We start from the raw sequence: 24,177 nt of genomic DNA, 5'->3' as shown, positions 1-24,177 counted from the left end.
AAAGGTTCGAAAGTTGGAAAAATCGAAAGAATGAACGAATCTGGAAATAGTGTGATGCAAGGTTCTAAAGAGGGAAAAATGGAAAGAATGAATGAATGAAAGTGAAAGTAGGATGCATGGAACGAAAGTACAGAAACTCAAAAGGATAAATGAGAGTGAAAGTGTGAAGTGGGAGTCAAGAGTTCGAAAATTAGAAAGATTGAATGATAGAGAGAATGCGATGCGAGATTCAAAAGTTGAATTGGGTTGGATGAGACAAGAGATGAAATAGATGCAAAGTGAAATTAAGAAAATTTGGATGAAAACGACTAAAACAAATCAAGTAGGTACAAAATAGTTAACAAAAGAGGAGTGAGTGACGTTGCATGCCAACTACATAAAGGTGTGCTGGATGAGAGGATGCACAAGGTATGTTTTCCAGGCAGTAAAATGAGTAGAGTGATTGAGGCACTGGATATGAGGAAGGAGCGAGCAAAGGAGTTGATGGTTTTGCTGAGCTGTTGCTGGAAGGTAGAGAAGTGAGTACAGAGAATGAATCAGATCAAGTGGGAAGTGATGTAGAAGAGCAGGAGAGTATGACAAGAGAGAGATTGAACAGGTGGTTATGAATGAGGAAATGAGTGGCATGAGTATGGAAAATGAGAGAATCAGTGTGAAAGATGAACAGGGAAACGGGGAGCCTCAGGGTGGAAAGAGGTACACAGCATGAGAAAGGTGGATGCTCCAATAGGATGTGAGAGCATGTGTAGACAGGAAAGGAATGGGATGATCTGGGATCAAGAGGAAACAGTTGGAATTGAACAAGGTTCTAAAATGAATTAGCAGAAAGAAATGGACCCAGTCGAGCATGGAGAGATCACAGCGAATGAGTGATATCAGTGGAACTAGCTGTAGATCCAGGAATGAGTTGCTGTGTTTGTATAAAAATTCTAGAAGTATAAGAAACAAGGCAGATAAAATGGTTGCACTAATTACATCTATTCATTCAAAAATTGTTGGAATAAGTGAGACATGGTTAGAAGAGGATGACATCCTGACAGGAACTGAGATGGAAGGGTATGATTTGTTTTGTTAGAATAGAAGGGGTAAAAAGGGAGGGAAAGTGCTATTGATGATAGGGAAAGAGTTATGTCCATACAAAGTAGAGATGCAAGAAGGAAATAGTGCCAGTGGTTTTGAGGCAGTACGGTGTGAGATGGAGGTAAATGGAGTCAGGTACTTTGTTGGATGTTGTTATAGACCAGGAAATGTGGATGGTGGTGAAAATATTGCGGATGGAAGAAGGGTGTGTGCGAAATGTGACCTGAACGAGGAATTGATGAATGCGAATATGAAGTTGATACCAGAAAGAGCTAGTACCGATAGTGTCGCGAGTGCACGTTTGAAAGAGAAGGATGGCGGGAAAGACAGGCGAAAAAACGTTATAAAATCAGGAAAAAAGAAAAAGAGCGATTTGACAACCGTAACAGATGTTAAAAGGGACGAAAGTAAGGCGGAAAGAAACGAAATTGAGAGAACGAATGAAAGTAGAAATGGCGTGGTGCAGAAATCGCAAGTAAAAAAAATCGAAAGAATGAATGATAGCGAAAAAAGAATGACTGATGGCGAAAGTTGGACGCATGTTGGAACGAAAGTACTGAACCAAAGAAAGATGAATGACAGTAAAAGTGAGAAGAATGATAGCGAAAGTTGGACGCATGTTAGTCCGAAAGTACGGAAACAAAGAAAGATATGTGAGAGTGAGAAGAATGATAGTGAAAGTTGGACGAATGTTGGACCGAAAGTACGGAAACAAAGAAGGATGAATGAGAGGGAAAGTGAGAAGAGGGGTTCAAGAGTTAGAAAGTTATAAAGATTTAATGATAGAGAGAATGTGTCGCGAGGTTCGGAAGGTGAATTAAATTGGATGAAGCAAGAAATGAAATGGATGCGGAATGAAATTAAGAGAATTCAGGTCAAAACTATTAAAATAAATCATGATGGCATGAAAGAGATAACAAAAGATGAGCGAGTGGCGTTGTATGGCGACTCCATTATTAAAGGTGTGCTAGAGGATAAAATGCACAAGGTATGTTTTCCAGGCGGTAAAATGAGTAGAGTGATTGAGGCATTGAATATGAGGCGGGAACGAGCAAAAGAGTTAATTGTATTAATTGGTACGAATGATTTGAGAGAGAACAAAGAGCATGTCAAAATGAATGTCAGGAGACTGCTTGGAAAGATAAAGGAGAATAGTGTGACAGAAAGGGTAGTCAGTGTGTTGCCTAGGTATGATTGTGGTGAAATGAGGCGGAGAGCAAGGATTATGAATGATATTCTGGCTGAAATGTGTGAGGAGATGGGAGTACAGTTTGTTAATGTGTGGAATGAGTTTGAGGGACGAAGTGAGCTGTATGGGAGCAATGGACTGCATTTGAGTGGTTATGGTGTGAGTCGCTTGGAGAGACTGCTGCTGGAAGGTAGAGAAGTGAATAGAGAGAATGAATCAGATCGAGAGGGGAGTGATGTGGAAGAGCAGGAGAGTAAGACAGGAGAGATTGAAGGAGTGGAAATGAATGTGGAAGTGAGTGGTATGAGTATAGAAAATGAGAGAATGGGTGTGCAAGAGGAGCAGGGAAACGGGGAGGCTCAGGGTGAACAGGGATACACAGCGTGAGAAAGGTGGATGCTCCAAGAGGAGGTGAGAGAATGTGTAGGCAGGAAAGTAATGGGATGATCAGGGATCAAAAGGAAACAGATGGAATTGCAAAGGGTTCTAAAATGAAGAAGCAGAAAGGGAAATGGCCCCAGTCCAGCATGGAGAGATCACATCGAGTGAGTGGTATCAGTGGAACTAGCTGTAGATCCAGAAATGAGTTGTTGTGTTTGTATACCAATGCTAGAAGTATAAGAAACAAGGCGGATGAAATGGTTGCACTAATTGCGTCTGTGCACCCAGAGATTGTCGGAATAAGTGAGACATGGTTAGTTGAGGATGACATCCTGACAGGAATAGAGATGGAAAGGTATGATGTGTTTCGTGAGGATATAAGGGGTAAAAAGGGAGGGGGAGTGCTATTGATGATAGAGAAAGAGTTATGTCCATACAAGGTAGAGATGCAAGAGGGAAATGGGGCCAGTGGTTTTGAGGCAGTATGGTGTGAAATAGAGGTGAATAGAATCAAATACTTGGTGGGATGTTGTTATAGACCTGGTAATGTGGATGGTGGTGATAGTGAAATGTAAGTCAAATAAGCCAAGCAAATAAGAAAAGGGTGATCATTATGGGTGATTTTAATTATGGCAATATAGACTGGAATGAAGAGATAGCAACTGGAAGTAAAGAAAATGAGTTTCTTGAGTTTTTGAGGGATAACTACCTCAGACAGTATGTAACAGAGGGCACAAGAGGATTAAGGGTCTTGGATTTGGTCATCTCATCGGAGGATGTAATTATCAATGAGGTATCAAATCATCCACCAATTGGTGAAAGTGACCATGAGGTGATTACTTGGGTGGTTGCTAGCAGTGCAAGGACCCCTGTGAAAAAAGGGTATATGTGGAACTACAAGGGGGGTGATTATGAAGAGCTCAGGAGACAGCTTGCAGGTGTAGCATGGAATGAGGAGTTAGCTGGAAAAGAGATCAATGCAGCTTGGGGGATTTTCAAAAAATATTTAGTGGATGCAATGTCTAAATGTATACCACGGGTGAGAAGGTTAAATAAGTTAGGTGTGAGATGGATGAATAAAGAGATTAAGCATGCAATACAGAGAAAAAGGGCATTGTGGAGGCAGCATAAGAGAAGTGGAAGTAACCAATTTCATGAGTTCTACAAAGACCAGGCAAGGAGAGTGACTTGGTTGGTGAGAGTAGCTAAAGAGAGGTATGAACAGCAGTTAGCTAATGAAGCTAAAAAGAATCCTAGGGAGTTCTTTCGATATGTAGCCAGCAAAAGAAAGAATGATTATGGAAGGATGACATTGATTGGAGGAAATGGTATAAAGACAGCTGTTGCAGAATGTGTGGTGGAGATACTTAATGAGCAGTTCATAAAGATCTTTCAATCTTGTGAATGTGACTTCATGGAGAGATTAAGAGCAGTTGATGATGGGGAGGAGAGACTGACTGTAAGTGAGCAAGAGGTGTTTGGGGAGTTGAGTAAACTAGATGTAAATAAGGCTGTGGGACTTGATAATATATCACTGCGTATTCTGAAGGAATGTGCCAGAGAGTTGACACCTGCCTTGACATATTTTTTTAATACGAGTCTTGCACTTGGTCAAGTCCCTAAAGAGTGGAAGGAGGGCAAGATTGTACCACTTCATAAAGGAGGTGATCGAACTCAAGCATCAAACTATAGGAATATCTGTGTGTCAGGTGTTGTGGTTAAGTTGTTGGAGAAGCTTGTGAGAACTAGGATCCAGAGTTGCGTTGACAACAATGGTATAATCTTTGATTGACAGCATGGATTTGCTAAAGGGAGGTCGTGTTTTAGTAATCTACTTACTTATTACAATAAAGTGACTGCTTCCTTGGACAGAGGGGAAGGATACACAGTAATATATTTGGATTTTGCAAAAGCTTTTGATAGAGTACCTCATGATAAGTTGACAGTCAAACTAGAGCAGATGGGGTTGGATATTAGATTAGTGCATTGGATTGGAGACTGGCTATCTGATAGGTATCAACAAGTTGTGTATGGGGGTGCAATATCCAGGAAAAGGAAAGTCACTACTGGAGTGCCTCAGGGATCTGTTTTAGGGCCATTACTATTTAACTTGTATATTAATGATATTGGCACAGATTTGGATGGTGATATTCAGTTGTTTGCAGATGATGCAAAGTTGGGACGAACCATAAAGAGTAGTGAAGATGTTGTGGCCTTGCAAGAAGACTTGAATAAATTGAGTGATTGGGCAAGCAAATGGGGATGTGAGTTCAATGTTGCAAAATGTAAGGTTTTAAAATTTGGAAAACAAAGATGGGATGCAGAATTTATGCTTGGTGAGAATATATTGTTGGAAGTAGAGGAAATAAGAGATCTGGGAGTGATAGTGGATAAGGATCTAAAATTTAGGGGACACATCGCCAAAATTGTGAAGACAACACAAAGACTTCTGGGAATGATGAGGAGGACACTGACGTGTAGAAGTAGGGAGATTCTTGTTCCATTGTATAAGGCTTTGATTAGGCCACACATGGACTATTGTGCCCAGATTTGGTCACCTGGTTTTCAGAAGGATGAAGAGATGTTGGAAAGGGTCCAAAGGCGACTGACTAAGGTAGTTTCTGACCTCTGGAATGTCGAGTATGAGGAAAGATTGAAAAGATGTAATTTGCAGAGTCTAGTGGAGAGAAGGAAGAGGGGAGATATGATAGAGACCTACAAGTTGGTAAGGGGTTGTTATAGGATCAATGGTGGAGAAGTTCTACAGAGAATAGTGGGAGATCAGGGGAGAACCAGAGGTCATGCCTGGAAACTGTATAAAGAGGGTGTGAGTAGGGGAGTGAGAGGCAGGTTTTTTTCGTGCAGAGTTGTGAATGATTGGAATGCCTTGCCTGAGATTGTGGTGTCTGCAAGGAGTTTGAATGTGTTTAAGACCCGGTATGATGAGATGTGTGTGAGATAAAAGGAACTCCTAGATGAGTCTTTGACTCCATGAGGTCTTGTTTAATAATAATAATAATAATAATAAGGAAATGTATAATCAAATTAGCTCAGCAAATAAGAAAATGGAGATAATTATGAGTGATTTAATTATGGCAATATAGACTAGAATGATGAGATAGCAACTGGAAGTAAAGAAAATGAGTTACTTGAGTTTTTGAGTTATAACTACCTCAGACAGTATGCAACAGAGGGCACACAAGGATCGAGGTTCTTGGATTTGGTCATCTCATCAGAGGATGTAATTATAAATGAAGTATCAAATCACCCACCAATTGGTGAGAGTGACCATGAGGTGATTATCTGGGTGGTTGCCAGCACTGTGAGGACCTCTGTAAGAAAAGGGTATATGTGGAACTACAAAGGGGGGGGGATAATTATGAAGAGTTCAGGAGACAGCTTGCATGGAATGAGGAGTTAGCTGTAAAAGAGATCAATGTATAATAGTTTGGGGAATTTTCAAAAACTATCTAGTAGATGCAATGTCTAAATGTATTCCAAGGGTATGAAGGTTAAATAAGGTAGGTGTGAGATGGATGAATAAAGAGATTAAGCATGCGATACAAAGAAAGAGGGCATTGTGGAGGCAGCATAAGAGAAGTGGAAATAACCATTTCCATGAGGAAACAAAGACCAGGTAAGGTAGGTGACATGGTTGGTGAGGGTAGCTAAAGAGAGGTATGAACAGCAGTTGGCTAATGAAACTAAAAAGAATCCTAAGGAGTTCTTTCAATATGTAGCCAGCTAAAGAAAGAATGATTATGGAAGGATGACATTGATTGGAGAAAATGGTATAAAGACAGTTGCTGCAGAAGGTGTGGTGGAGATACTTAATGAGAAGTTCATGATGGTCTTTCAATCTTGTGAATGTGACTTCATGGAGAGACTGAGGGCAGTTGATGATGGGGAAGAGAGATTGACTGCAAGTGAGCAAGAGGTGTATGGGAAATTGAGCAAAGTAGACAAAATAAGGCTGTGAAACTTGATAATATATCACCACGTATTTTGAAGGAATGTGACAGGGAGTTGATGCTGGCCTTGACATATTTTTTTAATATGAGTCTTGCACTTGGTCAAGTTCCTAAAGAGTGGAAGGAGGGCAAGATTGTGCCACTTCATAAAGGAGGTGATCAAACTCAAGCATCAAACTATAGGCCTATCTCTGTGTCAGGTGTTGTAGTTAAGTTGCTGGATAAGCTTGTGAGAACTAGGATCCAGAGATTGGTTGACAAGAATGGCATAATCTTTGATGAATAGCATGGATATGCTAACGGGAGGTCATGTTTTAGTAATCTACTTACTTCTCCGATAGTTCTTCGGCATGAAGGTCTTAGATCGTAGTTTTTGATTTCCGAGTTTTGCATACTGGTTGTAAAATAATAAGGGATTTTTATCCCCTTAATTTAATTAACTTCGCCAGAAAAAAAAGCCACTTGGCTTTTTATCTTAGTTATAATATATGGGTATTATCTTTGATGATACCCATATACGAATGCCAGAAAGGCACATCTTTCTGGCATTCGTATAGTGAAGGTATGTAAGTTCAAGGAAGGAATTGGATTTTAAGCGGTTATTAAGCAATAACTATCTGCGACAGCATATAATGAAAAATACTAGGGGTCAGAGAGTGCTTGACCTAATAATTACATCTGAGGATTTGGCTGTAACAAATATGACCACACTGCCACCAATTGGTGAGAGGATCATAGGGTCTTGACTTGGGAGGTGGCTAAAGGTGTGGAATTTACAATTAAGACAGGGTACATGTGGAATTATTGGGTTAGAAAGTATGATAAGCTTAGGAGTATGACTGGTTCAGTGCCATGGCATGTACAACTGCAAGGACTAAAAGTTGATAGTGCATGGGAGGCAGTTAAGAAGTGTTTGCATGAAGCAATGGCTGACTGTATCCCTAGAGTCCGAATAATAAATCAAGTAGGGGTTAAATGGATGAATAACACCATTAAGCTTGAGCTGCAAAAAAAGAAACAACTATGGAGGGAATTTAAGGAAAAAGATGACCTGCAGGCACATGAATGGTATAAATCGCAGGCTAGAAGGGTAATGAGTGTGGTAAGAAAAGCAAAAAAGGATTACGAAAGAACATTGGCCATGCAGGCTAAAGAGAATCCTAAACAGTTTTTTCGATATGTTGCAAGTAAAAGGAAAAATGTATATGGCAGAATGATTTTAAAGAATGCCGATGATAGGGGGGTGAGGTAACTGAATCAGTTGATATAGTTGAGTTACTGAGTGAGCACTTTGCAAGTATATATCAACCAGGTGGTGATATTGCAGAAACAAATAAACCAGTAGATTATACTGGAATTGTGGTGAATGAAGTGGAGGTGAGTAGTCTATTACATAACCTCAATGTCAATACATCTGTGGGATTGGATGGTATACCAGCTCGTGTCGTACGAGAAGCGGCTAAAGAATTGTCAGTACCCTTAACCATTTTGTTTAATTTGAGTCTCGGGTCTGGGTTAGTCCCGAGAGGGTGGAAAGAGGGGAAAATAGTTCCACTGCACAAAGGTGGTTCCAAGTTGTAAATTACCAACTGATTAGCATTTCAGGAATCGTTGTCAAGGTCTTAGAGAAATTAGTCAAGGAAAGAATACAGGATTGGACAGATGAAAATGGGATATTGTATGGTGGACAACATGGTTTTGTGAAGGATAGATCATGCCTCAGTAACTTGCTCACGTTTTATAACACAGTGACGGCTGAACTGGATAAGGGTAATGGGTTTATAGTGATTCTCCTGGACCTTGCCAAGGCCTTTGACAGGATACCACATGGAACCCTAATCAGTAAACTGGAGCAGATGGGGATGGATATAATGTTGGTGAGATGGATAGGAGGGTGGCTGATGGAGAGATACCAGGGAGTGGTTTATTCAGGAGTGGAGTCTAAAAGACAGCTTGTGACTAGTGGTGTGCCGCAGGGTCCTGTTCTTGGACCACTACTTTTCAATTTGTTCATCAATGATATAGGTAAGGATCCGAGAGGAAGTGTTCACTTGTTTGCTGATGATGCAAAGTTGGGTAGAGCAATTGTGAGTGCACGGGATGTCAAAATTTTACAGGATGATTTGGATAGTTTGGAGGACTGCACTAGGAAAAATGGATGTCGATTTAATGTGGCAAAGTGTAAGGTTATGCACTTTGGGGTGCATAACCTTACACTCCACCTTACGGTTCCACCAATATCACATTGGTGGAACCGTACTCGAGAAGATTGATGAGGCCAGGGATTTGGGTGCGTTGGTGGATAGGGAATTGAAGTTTAGGGAAAACATTGCAAAAGTGGCTAAATCAGCTCATCAAATCACTTGGCTTCTGAAAAATACTTTAACATGCAGAGACAAACAAGTTGTTATTCTGCTGTATCGAGCCTTGATAAGACCCCATCTGGACTACTGTGCCCAGTTATGAGCACCAGGGTTTCTTCATGATGGGGAGGAAGTGGAGAGGATCCAGAGACGAGTGACCAAGATGATAGCAGGTTTGTGGAATGAACCTCATGAGAATAGGTTGAAGATTTGTGGGTTACAGAAATTGTTCGAAAAGCGGAAGAGGGGTGATATGATTGAGACATTTAAATTACTGAAGGGTTTCTATAAGATTAATCCAGAAGATATTTTTGAAAATAGGATTGGTGGTGGGAGGACTAGGGTCCATTCATGGAAGCTGGGCAAGAATGTGGTTGACAAGGGTGTTAGAGCTAGGTTTTTTACTTGGAGAGTGGTGAATGAGTGGAATAAGCTGCCAGAGTCTGTGGTGGGTGCTACGACCGTGAATGAGTTCAGGGCAAGGTATGATAGATACTGTGTGAATGTTGAATAGTTGTTCTGGACATGATGTTAGGGCCTTCCTCGATTAGTCTATCGACTCCTTGGAGTTGCCTGAAATAATAATAATAATAATAATAATAATAATAATAAGTTATTTTCACTTAAACTTTAATATCATCCAGTTCTACCTACTGACTGATCAGATCAAAAAAAAGGTTGAAACCAGTCTGGGTAGTGATCTCTTCTCATAATGTAAGGCAGTATTACATCTCCTAGGAGCAGTGTTTTACATTATGAGAAAATATCAAGGGTAGTGAGGGATCTTGCTCCACCTTTGCTTCGAGTTGTCTTGGTGTTGTACTACCAGGTGTTCACTTACGCTTCGATTCGTCGTAGTTCTTCGGCATGAAACTCTTAGATCGTAGTTTTCGATCTCAGAGTTTCGCATACTAGCTGTAAAATAATAAGGGATTTTTATCCTCTTAATTTAATCTACTTACTTATTACAATAAAGTGACTGCGTCCTTGGACAGAGTAGAAGGATACACAGTAACATACTTGGATTTTGCAAAGGCTTTTGATAGATTACCGCATGATAATTTGATAGTCAAAGTAGAGCGGATGGAGTTCGATAGTAGATTTGTACATTGGATTGGTGACTGGCTATCAGATAGGTATCAACAAGTTGTGTATGGTGGAGTGATATCCAGGAAAAGGAGAGTTACTAGTGGTGCGCCTCAGGGGTCTGTTTTATGATCTTTGCTGTTTAACTTGTATATTAATGATATTGGTGAAGATTTGGACAGATATTCAGTTGTTTGCAGATGATGCAAAGTTGGGATGAACCATGAAGAGCAGAGAAGATGTTGTGGCCTTAAAAGAAGATTTGACTAAATTGAGTGATTGGTCATGGGAAACGGGTGATAACCAAATAGGGATCTGAAATTTAGGGGACACATAGCCAAAATTGTGAAGACAAAAGAAAGGCTTCTGTGATTGATGCGGAAGACACTCACTTATAGAAGTATTGAGATTCTTGTTCCATTGTATAAGGCTTTGATTAGGCCACACATGGACCAGATTTGGTCACCTGGTTGTTGGAAATGTTCCAGAGTTGAATGACTAAGGTAGTTTGTAACCTCTGGAATGTCGACTATGAGGAAAGATTGAGAAGATGCAACTTGCAGAGTCTGGTGGACAGGAGAAAGAGGGGAGATATGATAAAGACCTACAAGTTAGTATTATTATTATTCCATGGGGTCTTGGGTAATAATAATAATAACAACACCATGTTCCAACATAAAAATGTGCACAAATTCACATGGAGAGAAGAGGCTAGGAATAAGAAAAGTCTCATTGACTATGTTATTGTTGATAGTGATGTTTTCTCCCTGGTGCAGGACACCAGAGTGTACAGAGGATTTGAAATTGGAAGTGATCACTATTTAGTCTTGAGCATAATAAAATTGAATTTCATATTGAAAAGAATAACATGTAAGAAAGTTTTAAAGCGAATAAAAGTTGAGCAGCTCTCAGATGTGAACTGTAGACTAAAATACAGAAATATTATTGAAAAGAAAATGAAAGAGTTTGAGAACAGGAATCAAACCTTGGAGATTCAGTGGCAAACTCTGAAGAAAACATTGATTGATTCTGCCAGAGAGGCATGTGGTGAGGTTGTCTGCAAGGATAAAAAAATCAGAACTCCCTGGTGGACACAGGAAGTTAAAGAGGCAGTGAAGGAAAAGAAGAAAGCATATCAAAAGTTCCTGGCAAATAAGTCAGCTTTTACTCTTACAGAATACAGAGACAAATGTAAGAAAGCTAAACAGTGTGTAAAACTGGCTAAACAAAATTCATGGGAGGACTTTGGCAAGAATATAGAAAATAAATATCAAGAAGGTGGCAAAATATTCTGGAGGTTGTTGAAGAAGCTTAGGAATGGAGGAAAGTGTGCTGTAAAAGGAATTAGAGATGATAAAGGTGAAATGAAAACAGGAGAAAAAGATATCCTTGAAGTATGGAGTAATTACTTTGAAAAACTGCTAAATGAAACAATCAGTGATGACAGCACAGTGGTAAAAAACACTGACCAGGCATGCAGTCAGGAATACATATCCATACTTGAAGTAGAAAAAGCCATCAAAGGCTTGAAATGTGGAAAGGCAGCAGGAGTAGATGATATTCGACCAGAAATGCTGAAGTATGGTGGTATAAGAGTCTTACAGTGGCTGCACTGCATAGTTCAGAAAGCCTGGACAGAGGGACGAATTCCCGATGATTGGAGTAAAGCTCTCATAGTACCCATATATAAAAAGGGAAATAAGACTGAATGTGAGAATTACAGAGGTATTTCCCTACTGAGTGTTCCTGGCAAGATCTATGCAAGTATACTTGAGAAACGGTTGAGAAGAATTGTGGAAGAAAAGCTTGGTGAAGAACAAGCTGGATTCAGGCCAAATAGAGGCTGTCAGGATCAGATCTTCACTTTACGACAAATAGTCGAGAAAGCATGGGAATATAACAAAGATCTGTATTTAAGTTTTGTCGATTTGGAAAAGGCATATGACAAGGTGCCAAGAGAGAAGCTATTCAATACGCTGCAGTTATATGGTGTCAATGGGGCATTATATCAAGCAATACTTAGTCTTTATTTGAGTTGTGAGTCAGCAGTTAGAATTGAAGGAAGTTCAGGAAGATGGTTTAATGTTAAATCTGGTGTGAGACAAGGATGTACATTATCCCCTCTCTTATTCATTATCTATATGGATCACATTATGAAGGAATGTGGTATTAAACCTGATATCAAAATTGGAGATGTTAATGTCAGCTCTTTGCTTTATGCAGATGATGTTATACTTCTAAATAAATCCGCTACAAGTCTGCAAGATTCTCTGACTAAATTGAATAGCTGTTGTAATAGATATGGTATGAAAGTCAGCAATAAAAAGACAAAGACAATGAAAATAGGCAGAATCATTGAAAATGTCAACTGTGTTGTGAATGGAGAACCTGTGGAACAAGTAAAACATTTCAGCTACTTAGGCACAATTTTTACTGAAGATGGTAAACTAAATATAGAAATAGACAACAGAATCAGCAAAGCTGGTATCGTGGGAAGTCAATTGAATAAATTCATATGGAATAAGAGAGAAATTAGTCGGAACACTAAATTAGCTGTATACAAGACTGTGTTCAAACCAATTTTAACTTATGGATCTGAGAGCTGGGTCAGAAGTAAAACACTTGACCAAAGACTAGAGACCGCAGATATGAGAGTCCTGAGAAAGATTAGAGGCGTGAACAGATGGCATCAATGGCAATATCATATTAAAAATGAGGATATTAGGAAAGAACTTGACATTGTCAGCATCCAGGAATGCATTAGCAGAGCTAATCTCAGATGGTATGGTCACTTAAATAGAATGGGAGAGGAAAGATTAGCAAAACAAGTGTTCTCTGCCAGGTTGGCAGGAAAACGACCCAGAGGAAGACCAAGATATAGGTGGATTGATACGGTACAAAGTGCCTTAGATGATAGAAATATAAGATCTGATAATGTTGGAGTCTTGACAAGTAACAGACTGATTTGGAGGAAAATTGTAGATAGGAAGTTAGTAATGATGTAATTTTTTCATGTAGTACTGTCATATCCTGTACACCCCTTGAGGGTACATGGCAGGAATTTGATGATGATGATGATGATGATGATAATAATAACAACTTTAACATCTCTATCATATCCCTTGTTTTAATATCAAAACTACAACCCACACTTATCAGCAATGCTTATAATTTTCTCCTGTTTGCATCATCAGCAAACAACTGAAGTTCCCCAATCAATCCACATGAAATATCATTAACAAATAAGCTAAACTAGGGCCTAAGAACAGAATCCTCCAAAACCATCTAACCAATATATTATTATTATTGCTTGAGAGAGTGGTGAGTGCAAGAACAGTCAATGAGTGGTATGATATTCTTTGTGTTTCCTAAGAAGGACCTTCCACGATGAGTCTCTTGACTCCATGGAGGATGAAAAAAAAAAAAAAAAATTATTATTATTATTTTTCAGTAACTTCTATGGAGTCAACAGATTCATCGTGGGAGGCCCAGTAAACCAGCAACATGTCTATCATAATAAGATTTGAATTTATTTACACTACCTGCACTCACAATGTACTCAGGCAATGCATTCCATTTACTAACTCTTCATGTAATTATTTATTCCCATTCTCTGCACCTTGTATACCCCCTATCATGAGGTAATCTATAAATGCCTTTTCAGAGTCTAAGAATATCAGAAGTTCACTATAGGGATAAAAAGTTCATCACAGCTTTTCATATCATGGATTTTTTAACAGCAATTTTGATTCACTTTCTATAATTAATGAGATTTTTTTTTTTGCTATTAAAATTTTTTGTAATTATACTATGAATTACAAAAGAATTTTGGGCTACCATTTTGGAATTACTGCATTTTGTCAAAAAAAGAAGAAGAGATCAAATACAAAACTTAGGAATACTCACCACATCCACGTTCATCACTATGATCTTCGCAGTCCAAAATACAATCACATCTCCACTCTCCTGGTATGCAAATTTTGTTTTCACATCTGAATTGATTTTTATAACAGCTCTTTGGTTCACCAGTTGGTATTATAGCATCACCTGTTCCAAAATATATTAAATAGATATTTGTATTAGTATGCTAAGTATAATAGTCAGGATAGGATAGGATATATATATATATATATATATATCCTATTCTAATTTATGTTCATGCATAGGCCTACACATTTTACCATGTAGGTATCTGGAATCGAATTCCTATGGAATAGATTGGTTACTCCTTATTCCTGAAGGTGTCTTATGCATGTAGAAGAATGTGTTCATGGGACCAGTTTGCATGTTCTGGGGGATAAAAATCCCGAGTTTCTGGGTGAAAAAACCCCCGTAGATCTGTATGGGACCGGCTACCTCACCTTTAGTTGAAAGAGACCAGACAAAGGTTCCTCACGTCACTGACGGGAATCGAACCCACATCTTTCCATCCAAAGGGCTTCATCTATACTGAGAAATAATAACTTTTATTATTTCTTTGTTTAGTAGATGGTTTGAAGGCTCAGAAAAAATATCACATTTTAAACTTATTTTAGAGATCTTGCTCACATGTGTTATATACTGAATTCCTAAACACATTAACATCGAATTCTTAAACTTATTCAGAAAGCACTGACCCTTCCCTATTCACAATTCCTTTTGACATGTATTCCACTCACCATGTAAAATACATATTCATCATTCCCTAATTATCCACTTGCTTATACAATCTCCCAAGATGGATGAAATCAGACTACACAAATCAAATAAAAATTAAAGCCAACCAAAAGCCATGCCCTAAGACTTTATTGTTTCTGCACTCACTACTCTCATAGGCAATACATTCAATGCTTTCCCCTTCCACTGTCCAACCTAAGAAAAAATCCTGCTCCTCCTGAACTCGCATTATCCTTATCAAATTTCAGGGGATAGCATCTGGTACAAGTCCCTCACAAACTTACTTGCCTTAATCAATGTCTCTCCTACACTGTGTCAATTTTTTTCTGTCTACCAGGATCTGTAGATAGCATATCCTCTTGTGCCATCATTTTATAACCTTGACCTACTTAGTAACTCTTTACCTTTATTGAATCTTTCCAAATATCTCTTCTTTTCAAAATAACCAGGAGATTGGATCGACATACAATATTCCATATCTAGTCAGATCAGGACTGCCTATAGAGAAACTATATTATTATATTGCTAATTTTACTTGATGATCCGTGGTGTGGAAGACAGGATTCCAGAGGAGTGTTTGCCTGGAGGAACGATAGAAAGTGTGATTATGGCAATTAAGTGGGATGAAAAGGTGGATGAGATGATTGTGATGGTGGGCACAAATGACTTGAGAGGCAGTGTAAATCGGGTGGCGAGAGATCTGAGATTCACTCTTGAGTTTCTACAAAAGAAAAATGCAGAGAGGAAAGATTATGTGTGTGTTGCCCAGGTATGATAGTGATGGGCTGAGCAGAAGAGAGAATTGGAATATGTGGATGCTTGGAGGCCAATTGAAGACAAAAAAGAACTGTATGCGAGGTACCACTTGCATTTCAATGAGGAAGGATGTAGGCATCTGGAGAGATTGCTGTTTTCTGAACAAGTCACTGTGTCGATGCAGGGAAACTAGAATTCCCAGGGTGGATGGTAGCAGGGATGGCCTCTTGTGGGAATGGGTACTTGGGGTAAGGGGGACGACATCAGGTAACATTGAGTCCAGTGGGATCTGGAGGGGATAACGATCGTTAGAGAAGTGGTGACATTTTTATGCTTTATACTAATGCCAGGAGAATTCAGAATGAAGGTGATGAATTCATGGCACTGATAGCATCAGCCTATCCAAAGATTATTGGGCTCTCTGAGACGTGGTTGACGGAAGATGATATAATAACAGGAATAGAAGTAGCAGAGTTCAGCATTTTTTGGCAGGGTAGGAAGGGAAAATGATGTGGTGGAGACTGCTCATGACTTATATCCTCTAAGAGTGGGAACTTTGGAAGGCAGTGATGCTAATAATTTTGAAAGCATATGGTGTGAGGTAGAGGTGGGCAAGACAGGATATTTAGTGGGGTTGCTACAATCCACTGAGCACAGAGTGTGGGGAGCAGGAGATGTTTAGGCAGTTGATCTTGGCAAGTGCAAGAATAATTGTTATGGGAGACTTTAACTACAGCAGTTTAAATTGGGGAGAGGAAGATGCATGTAGTAATAAGGGAATGGAATTTCTAGAATTTTTGAGGGACAAATGTCTTAGGCAACAAGTAATAGAGGGAACAAGAGGTTCAAGAGTTTTGGAATTGATCATAGCATCAGAACTTGGAAGATGAATACACATGCAGAAGTATCAATGAAAACGGAATGTATGTGGAATTATAAGGTGGGTGATTATAATACTCTTAGATATCAACTTGGGAGATTTCCATGGTGGATGGAATTGGAAGGCATGGATAACATTAGTGCTTGGAAAATTGTGAAGGAATATTTGTTAGCAGCAATAGTAAGCTGTATTCCACGAGTGAAGAAGGAGTACAATTTGGTGTAAAGTGGATGAAAAACAGTATCAAACAGGAACTGGAAGTGAAAAAGAGGTTATGGAAGAGATATAAGAGAAGGGGGTGGAGAGCAGAAGCATGAAGATATAGGACTCAGGAGATTGACTAATATGGTGAGGAAGGCAAAATTGGAATATGAGAAGACATTGGCACTAAGATTTAAAGAAAATCCAAGGGCATTTTTAGCTATGTGGCCCATAGGAGGAGAAATGATTGTGGAAGAATGACATTGGGGGATAAAAATGGAAATTGAGTGACTGATGAAGAGGACATCATGGAGTTGTTCAATGACCATTTTATTGGTGTATTTCATCCTGGAGGAGGAAATTTCAATACTAGAGGGACAGGGCAGGTTGAATGTTTAGAATTGCAAGAGGAGCGCATGTTCCAAATACTGAGTACTTTAGATGTCAGTAAAGCTGTGGGACTGGATGGTATTTCGCCATGAGTTTTGAGACCATGTGCTAAAGAACTGACAGCTCCTTTGACCTGGCTTTTCAATGAAAGTCTGGCTATGGGAAAGATATCCAAGGAATGGAAGGAAGGTAAGATAGTGCCATTGCATAAGGGCGGTAGCAGACTGGAAGTGTCTAATTATAGGCCAGTTTGTGTGTCATCAGTAGTTAGTAAGATCTTGGAGAAAGTAGTGAAGGACCATATACAGCATTGGGCAGATGAAGGTAATGTTATCTGTGAGAGTCAACATGGATTTGTGAAGGGGTGCTCTTGTTTTAGCAATATGCTAGTCTTTTATGATAAAGTTACAAGAGCATTAGATGTGGGAAAGGCATATACTGCCATTTTCTTAGACTTAGCGAAGGCATTAGACGGGGTGTCACATGATAAGCTGATATTTAAGTTGCAGCACATGGGGTCTGGATGTCAGATTGGTCAACTGGATTCAGGATTGGCTGTCCAATAGGTATCAGAGAGCTGTGCATAGTGGGGCAGCATCAAAGAGCCAGAAGGTTACAAGTGGTGATCCATATGGCTCAGTACTGGGACCCATATTGTTTAATCTTTATATCAATGTCATTGTCAATGGATTGCAGGGGGATATTCAGTTGTTTGCAGATGATGTGAAGCTGGGAATGGTTATTAGTAATAGTGCAGATGTGGCAGCCCTGGAAGAGAATTTCAGTAAACTAGACTGATCAGCGAATGAATGGGGATATTAATTATGAGGATTGGCTGAGAGAATGTGGACTGCAGAGTTTGGTGGATAGAAGGAGTGATGATATGATTAAGACTTTTAAACTGTTGAGAGATATTTACAAGGATGACACTGGGGAGGTCTTTTGCTTGATGCAGAAGAAAGCAGGAAGGAGCGATGACAAGGGGCCACCCCCCGGAAGCTATGATAGGAAGCTGTGAGCAAGAGGGTGAGTGGTTTCTTTTTGCATGGAGCGTGGTTGAACCATCGAATGCATTTCCTGATAGAGAGCAAGAACAGTCAGTGAGTTCAAGGAGTGGTATGATAGACTTTGTGTTTCCTAAGAAGGATCTCCCACAACGAGTCTTTCGACTGCATGGAGACCTTAATAATAATAATAATAATAACTGGTAATTAGCTTAAGGAATTAACAACGCATATAAAGGATGTTAATTAAAGGCAACTTTAATGAATAACTTCAATATTTCGGCAATGTCACGTTGCCATCTTCAGGAACATACAAATATGGTATGTGCAAGCAAGCACTAACAAAAGCAAATGAGGAAGAAGGCAAGAAACTAATATTGTTCCTAAAGTCCTAATGGTGCCCTCTGGTGGGCTAATTGGGTTGTCTTGGTCACTGGGCTGAAGTTCTCATAATGTAAGTCTCCAAAATTTGGGGTAATTTCATGAACCCAAATTTGTTGAGATTTGGAACGTTTTTTAGAGCTGCTGATGATTCCAGGAATAATCTTTCGTACTTGAATTTTTTCTGCAGTGTACTATTTTAGTTTTCTTACAATGAATTCTACGGCGGGTATCTAAGGCATGGTCTGCCAGCCCAGAGTGGCTGTGCTGGTGAAACCGGATTTAGGCTTTGTGTTCTGAAATCCTGATATTTGCTGTCCTGCCTGTTTGGACAAAGTAGGACAATTTGCAGCTGCAAGGGACCTGGTATACACCAGGTAGGTCTAGGGGAAGTGGTTGGTCTTTGGCAGAGCTGATAAGGGATGCCAACTTTTTATATGGTCTATAACAAGAAGTCAGGTCATATTTTTTGAGGATATTGGTTATTTTCTCAGAGGTGACCCAGATGTAGGGGATGATGATGATAGATTTAGTGTAATCTTTATTGTGGAGGGGGGGGGTTGTAGTTTACTGGTTTTAGTATTTCTATAGCCATTGGCTAAGAAAGTGTTGAGGATGTGGTTTAGTTCAGTGGTTAGGGCATCATCATCTGAGCAGATTAATTTTGCCCTGTTACATAATGTTTTTATAACACTGTATTGTCGTGTGTGTGAGGGGGGGGGGGGGGTTGTTGGTGAATGTATCTGCCTGTATGGGTATGTTTTCTGTAAACAGAGAAAACCAAAAATACATCAGGCTGGTGAGTGATTAAAGTGTCTAGGAAGGGGAGGGTGTTGTTTTCCTCTTTTTCTAAGGTGAACTGGACCCTGGGGTGTTGGTTGTTTGAGTGTGTTAGGAAGGAGTGGAGTATATCTGAGCCATGTGGCCAAATAGCGAATACATCATCCACATATTGAAGCCAAACAGTGGGTTTTTGTGGGGCAGAATTTAAGGCTTTCTCTTCAAAGGTCTCTCTAAAAAAGTTGGCCAAGGGTGGGGAAAGTGGTGAACCCATGGATGTCCACTCTATCTGTTTCTAGAATTTTCCTTGCCAAACGAAATAGCCTGAGTTCATTGTGAGCTGAAATAGGGCTGAGATATCAGGAGGAAACTTGGCTTGGATGAGCTCTAGAGTTTCTTTCAGTGGGACATTAGTGAATAGGGAGGAGACATCAAAATCGACCATTATGTCAGTGTGTTGGAGTGAGAGGTTTTCTATACTGGTTTTACAGTGGGCTGAGTTTTTTTATGTGTGATGGTGTGTTGCCAGTATAGTGTGTGAGCGTTTTGGTTAAATGTCTGACTAATTTATATGTGGGGGAATCAATGCCATCCACTATAGAACGTAATGGTACATTTCGTTTATGTATTTTTGGGAGTTCATATAATTAGGGGGGATCTAGAGTTATAAGGTTTTAGTTTGTTAGTGACTTCCACAGGCCAAGAACTGACCTTCTTAAGGAGTCTGTGGAGAGTTATAATCTGAGAGTTGGTAGGATTATATTCAATAGGGAGGTAGGCAGTATGGTCTAATACTAAAGCATTAAGCTTACCTTTGTAATCCTTTTGATTGAGGACCACAGTGGTGTTTCCCTTATCCACTTTAGTGATTACTATTTTTTTGTTTTTCTTCATTTCTAGTAGAGCAGCATATTCATCTTTGGGTAAGTTGATTTTTGGAGGTTTTGCTTTGGTGAGAACACCGGCTACATCCAGTCTGACACTGTTGGCGATATGGTTAGGAAGGCTGTGACTCCCACATTCTATTTGTATCATGATTTCCTCAGCAGATATTCTTTTAGGAGCTAGGGTGAAATTGTGGCCATGTGAAAGTGCGGTGAGTGCTTCAGGCTTTAAAACTGGAAGAGAGGTTGACTACCATGTTGAGTGGTGGCTGTGGTAAGGATGTAGAATTCTTTATCAAGTTATCATATTTTTTCAAGTAGTGACTACATATTTTTTTGAATTCTTTTGTTGCTGAAGCGCATGAGACATCATAAAGAATTGTCCAAAGATCGCAGCCAAGCGTATCTGAAAGCTCTTCCTCTAGCACCAGTATGATTTTGTTTTTATCGGCAAGGAGAACACACGGCGCAGTGATTTGTTCAAGGAATCATCAGCAGCTCTAAAAAACGTTCCAACAACAAATTTAAGTGCATGAAACTACCTCAAATTTGAGAGACTTACATTATGAGAAAACTTCAGCCCAATGGCCAAGACAACCCAATTAGACTGCCAGAGGGCACCATTAGGACTTTAGGAACAATATTAGTTTCTTGCCTTCTTCCTCATTTGCTTTTGTTAGTGCCTGCGTGCACATACCATATTTGTATGTTCCTGAAGATGGCAACGTGACATTTCCAAAATATTGAAGTTATTCATTAAAGTTGCCTTTAATTAATATCCTTTATATGCATTGTTAATTCCTTAAGTTAATTACCACTTAAGTATGACCAACGTATAAGCCTTGCTACTAGAATAATAACAATTATTATTATTATTAACATAATTATTATTATCATTCCATGCTAATAATTATTATTATTAGCATGGAATGAGGAGTTAGCTGGAAACAAGATCAATGCAGCTCGGTGGATTTTCAAAAACTATTTAGTAGATGCAATGCCTTAATGTATTCCAAGGGTGAGAAGGTTAAATAAGGTAGGGGTGAGATGGATGAATAAAGAGATTAAGCATGCGATACAGAGAAAAAGGGCATTGTGGAGGCAGCATAAGAGAAGTGGAAGTAACCAACTTCATGAGGTCTACAAAGACCAGGCAAGGAGGGTGACTTGGTTGGTGAGAGTAGCTAAAGAGAGGTATGAATAGCAGTTAGCTAATGAAGCCAAAAAGAATCCTAGGGAGTGCTTTCGATATGTAGGCAGCAAAACAAAGAACGATTATGGAAGGATGACATTGATTGGAGGAAATGGTATAAAGACAGCTGTTGCAGAATGTGTGGTGGAGACACTTAATGAGCAGTTCATAAAGATCTTTCAATCTTGTGAATGTGACTTCATGGAAAGATTGAGAGCAGCTGATGATGGGGAGGAGAGACTGACTGTAAGTGAGCAAGAGGTGTTTGGGGAGTTGAGTAAACTAGATGTTAATAAGGTTGTGGGAGCTGATAATATATCACTACGTATTCTGAAGGAATGTGCCAGAGAGTTGACACCTGCCGTGTCATATTTTTTTAAATACGAGTCTTGCACTTGGTCAAGTTCCTAAAGAGTGGAAGGAAGGTAAGATTGTGCCACTTCATAAAGGAGGTGATTGAACTCGAGCATCAAACTATAGGTCTATCTCTGTGTCAGGTGTTGTGGTTAAGTTGTTGGAGAAGCTTGTGAGAACTAGGATCCAGAGTTTGGTTGACAACAATAGTATAATCTTTGATGGACAGCATGGATTTGTTAAAGGGAGGTCATGTTTTAGTAATCTACTTACTTATTACAATAAAGTGACTGCTTCCTTGGACAGAGGAGAAGGATACACAGTAATATACTTGGATTTCGCAAAAGCTTTTGATAGAGTACCTCATGATAAGTTGACAGTCAAACTAGAGCAGATGGGGTTGGATATTAGATTAGTGCATTTTATTGGAGACTGGCTATCTGATGGGTATCAACAGGTTGTGCGATATCCAGGAAAAGGAAAGTCACTAGTGGAGTGCCTCAGGGGTCTGTTTTAGGGCCATTACTATTTAACTTGTATATTAATGATATTGGTGAAGATTTGGATGGAGATATTCAGTTGTTTGCAGATGGTGCAAAGTTGGGACGAACCATAAAGAGTAGTGAAGATGTTGTGGCCTTGCTAGAAGACTTGAATAAATGAGAGATTGGGCAAGCAAATGGGGATGTGAGTTCAATGTTGCAAAATGTAAGGTTTTAAAATTTGGAAAACAAAGATGGGATGCAGAATTTATGCTTAGTGAGAATATATTGTTGGCGGTAGAGGAAATAAGAGATCTGGGGGGGTGATCTCTTATTTCCTCTACCTTATTTCTTATTTCTCTGTAGTGTATAAGGATCTAAAATTTAGGGGCACATCGCCAAAATTGTGAAGACAACACAAAGACTTCTGGGAATGATGCGGAGAACACTGACGTGTAGAAGTAGGGAGATTCTTGTTCTATTGTATAAGGCTTTGATTAGGCCACACATAGACTATTGTGCCCAGATTTGGTCACCAGGTTTTCAGAAGGATGAAGAGATGTTGGAAAGGGTCCAAAGGCAACTGACTAAGGTAGTTTCTGACCTCTGGAATGTTGAGTATGAGGAAAGATTGAGAAGATGTAATTTGCAGAGTCTGGTGGAGAGAAGGAAGAGAGGGAGATATGATAGAGACCTACAAGTTGGTAAGAGGTTGTTATAAGATCAATGGTAGAGAAGTTCTACAGAGAATAGTGGGAGATCAGGGGAGAACCAGAGGTCATCCCTGGAAACTGTATAAAGAGGGTGCAATGGGGAGTGAGAGGCAGGTTTTTTTTGTGCAGAGTTGTGAATGATTGGAATGCCTTGCCTGAGAGTGTGGTGTCTGCAAGGAGTTTGAGTGTGTTTAAGACATGATATGATGAGATGTGTGTGTGATAAAAGGACCTTCCAGATGAGTCTTTGACTCCATGAGATCTTGGGTAATAATAATAATAATAATAATAATAATAATAATAATAATTTTTAACAGTATCTCTGTAGGAAGGATGACATGACATGACATTTGCACTTTGTTTACAATGACATGAGTTTTAATCCTGTCTAGGTGGCAGGAACTTTTACAAGAGCTTTTCAAGAGAAAGTGAGTTAGCCAATCTCATAAGGAGTTTGCATGCTTTTTTATCCTGCAAAACAGGCAAACCAGCTATTTAACACACACACACACACACACACACACACACACACACACACACACACACACACACACACACACACACACAAATTAATAGAAATATAATATGGCAATGTCACACATTATTATTATTAAACAAGACCTCATGGAGTCAAAGACTCATCTAGGAGGTCCTTTTATCTCACACACATCTCATCATACCGGGTCTTAAACACATTCAAACTCCTTGCAGACACCACACTCTCAGGCAAGGCATTCCAATCATTCACAACTCTGCACGAAAAAAACCTGCCTTTCACTCCCCTACTCACACCCTCTTTATACAGTTTCCAGGCATGACCTCTGGTTCTCCCCTGATCTCCCACTATTCTCTGTAGAACTTCTCCACCATTGATCCTATAACAACCCCTTACCAACTTGTAGGTCTCTATCATATCTCCCCTCTTCCTTCTCTCCACTAGACTCTGCAAATTACATCTTTTCAATCTTTCCTCATACTCGACATTCCAGAGGTCAGAAACTACCTTAGTCAGTCGCCTTTGGACCCTTTCCAACATCTCTTCATCCTTCTGAAAACCAGGTGACCAAATCTGGGCACACACACACACAACATTAGTCTTAACCTTAGCTGCTTTGATTATAATTAAAGATAACAAACTATTCCTGGTGATAGGTACTATAAATACAGTGAAAACAGATGGGGAGTAAACTTATGTCATCAATGGGAATATTCTTGTATATATATATATATATATATATATATATATATATATTACTCTTGACATCATTCAAGAGTATATAAGCAGAAATCCCACATTTGAGAGTACATCAAAAAATAATGATAAAAATTAATAATTTTTCAGATTAATGTGCATTTATTATTTTCAAACATGTTGGTATTGTTTTTAGTATTATAAATGGGAAATATCTATTATAAATATCTTGGAATTCATAC

At 39.3% G+C, this 24,177-nt stretch overlaps 1 protein-coding gene across 1 annotated transcript in view; it reads right to left on the bottom strand.

Moving 5' to 3' along the window:
* LOC150101230 (MAM and LDL-receptor class A domain-containing protein 2-like) overlaps positions 1-24,177 on the bottom strand; it is a 1,363,156-nt gene that overhangs the window by 263,699 nt on the left and 1,075,280 nt on the right. Inside the window, exon 42 of the mRNA XM_090402193.1 lies at positions 13,977-14,117. Within this exon, the coding sequence (XP_090258319.1) occupies positions 13,977-14,117 (141 nt within the window). The remainder of the gene's footprint in view (positions 1-13,976; positions 14,118-24,177) is intronic.

Source organism: Typopeltis vanoorti, chromosome 12 (genome assembly GCF_054136105.1).
Source record: "Typopeltis vanoorti isolate ZY-2024b chromosome 12, IOZ_Tvanoo_1.0, whole genome shotgun sequence".
NCBI lineage: Eukaryota > Metazoa > Arthropoda > Arachnida > Uropygi > Thelyphonidae > Typopeltis > Typopeltis vanoorti.
The sequence above is the reverse complement of the archived record's forward strand: the minus strand, read 5'-3'. Positions and strand labels throughout refer to the sequence as shown.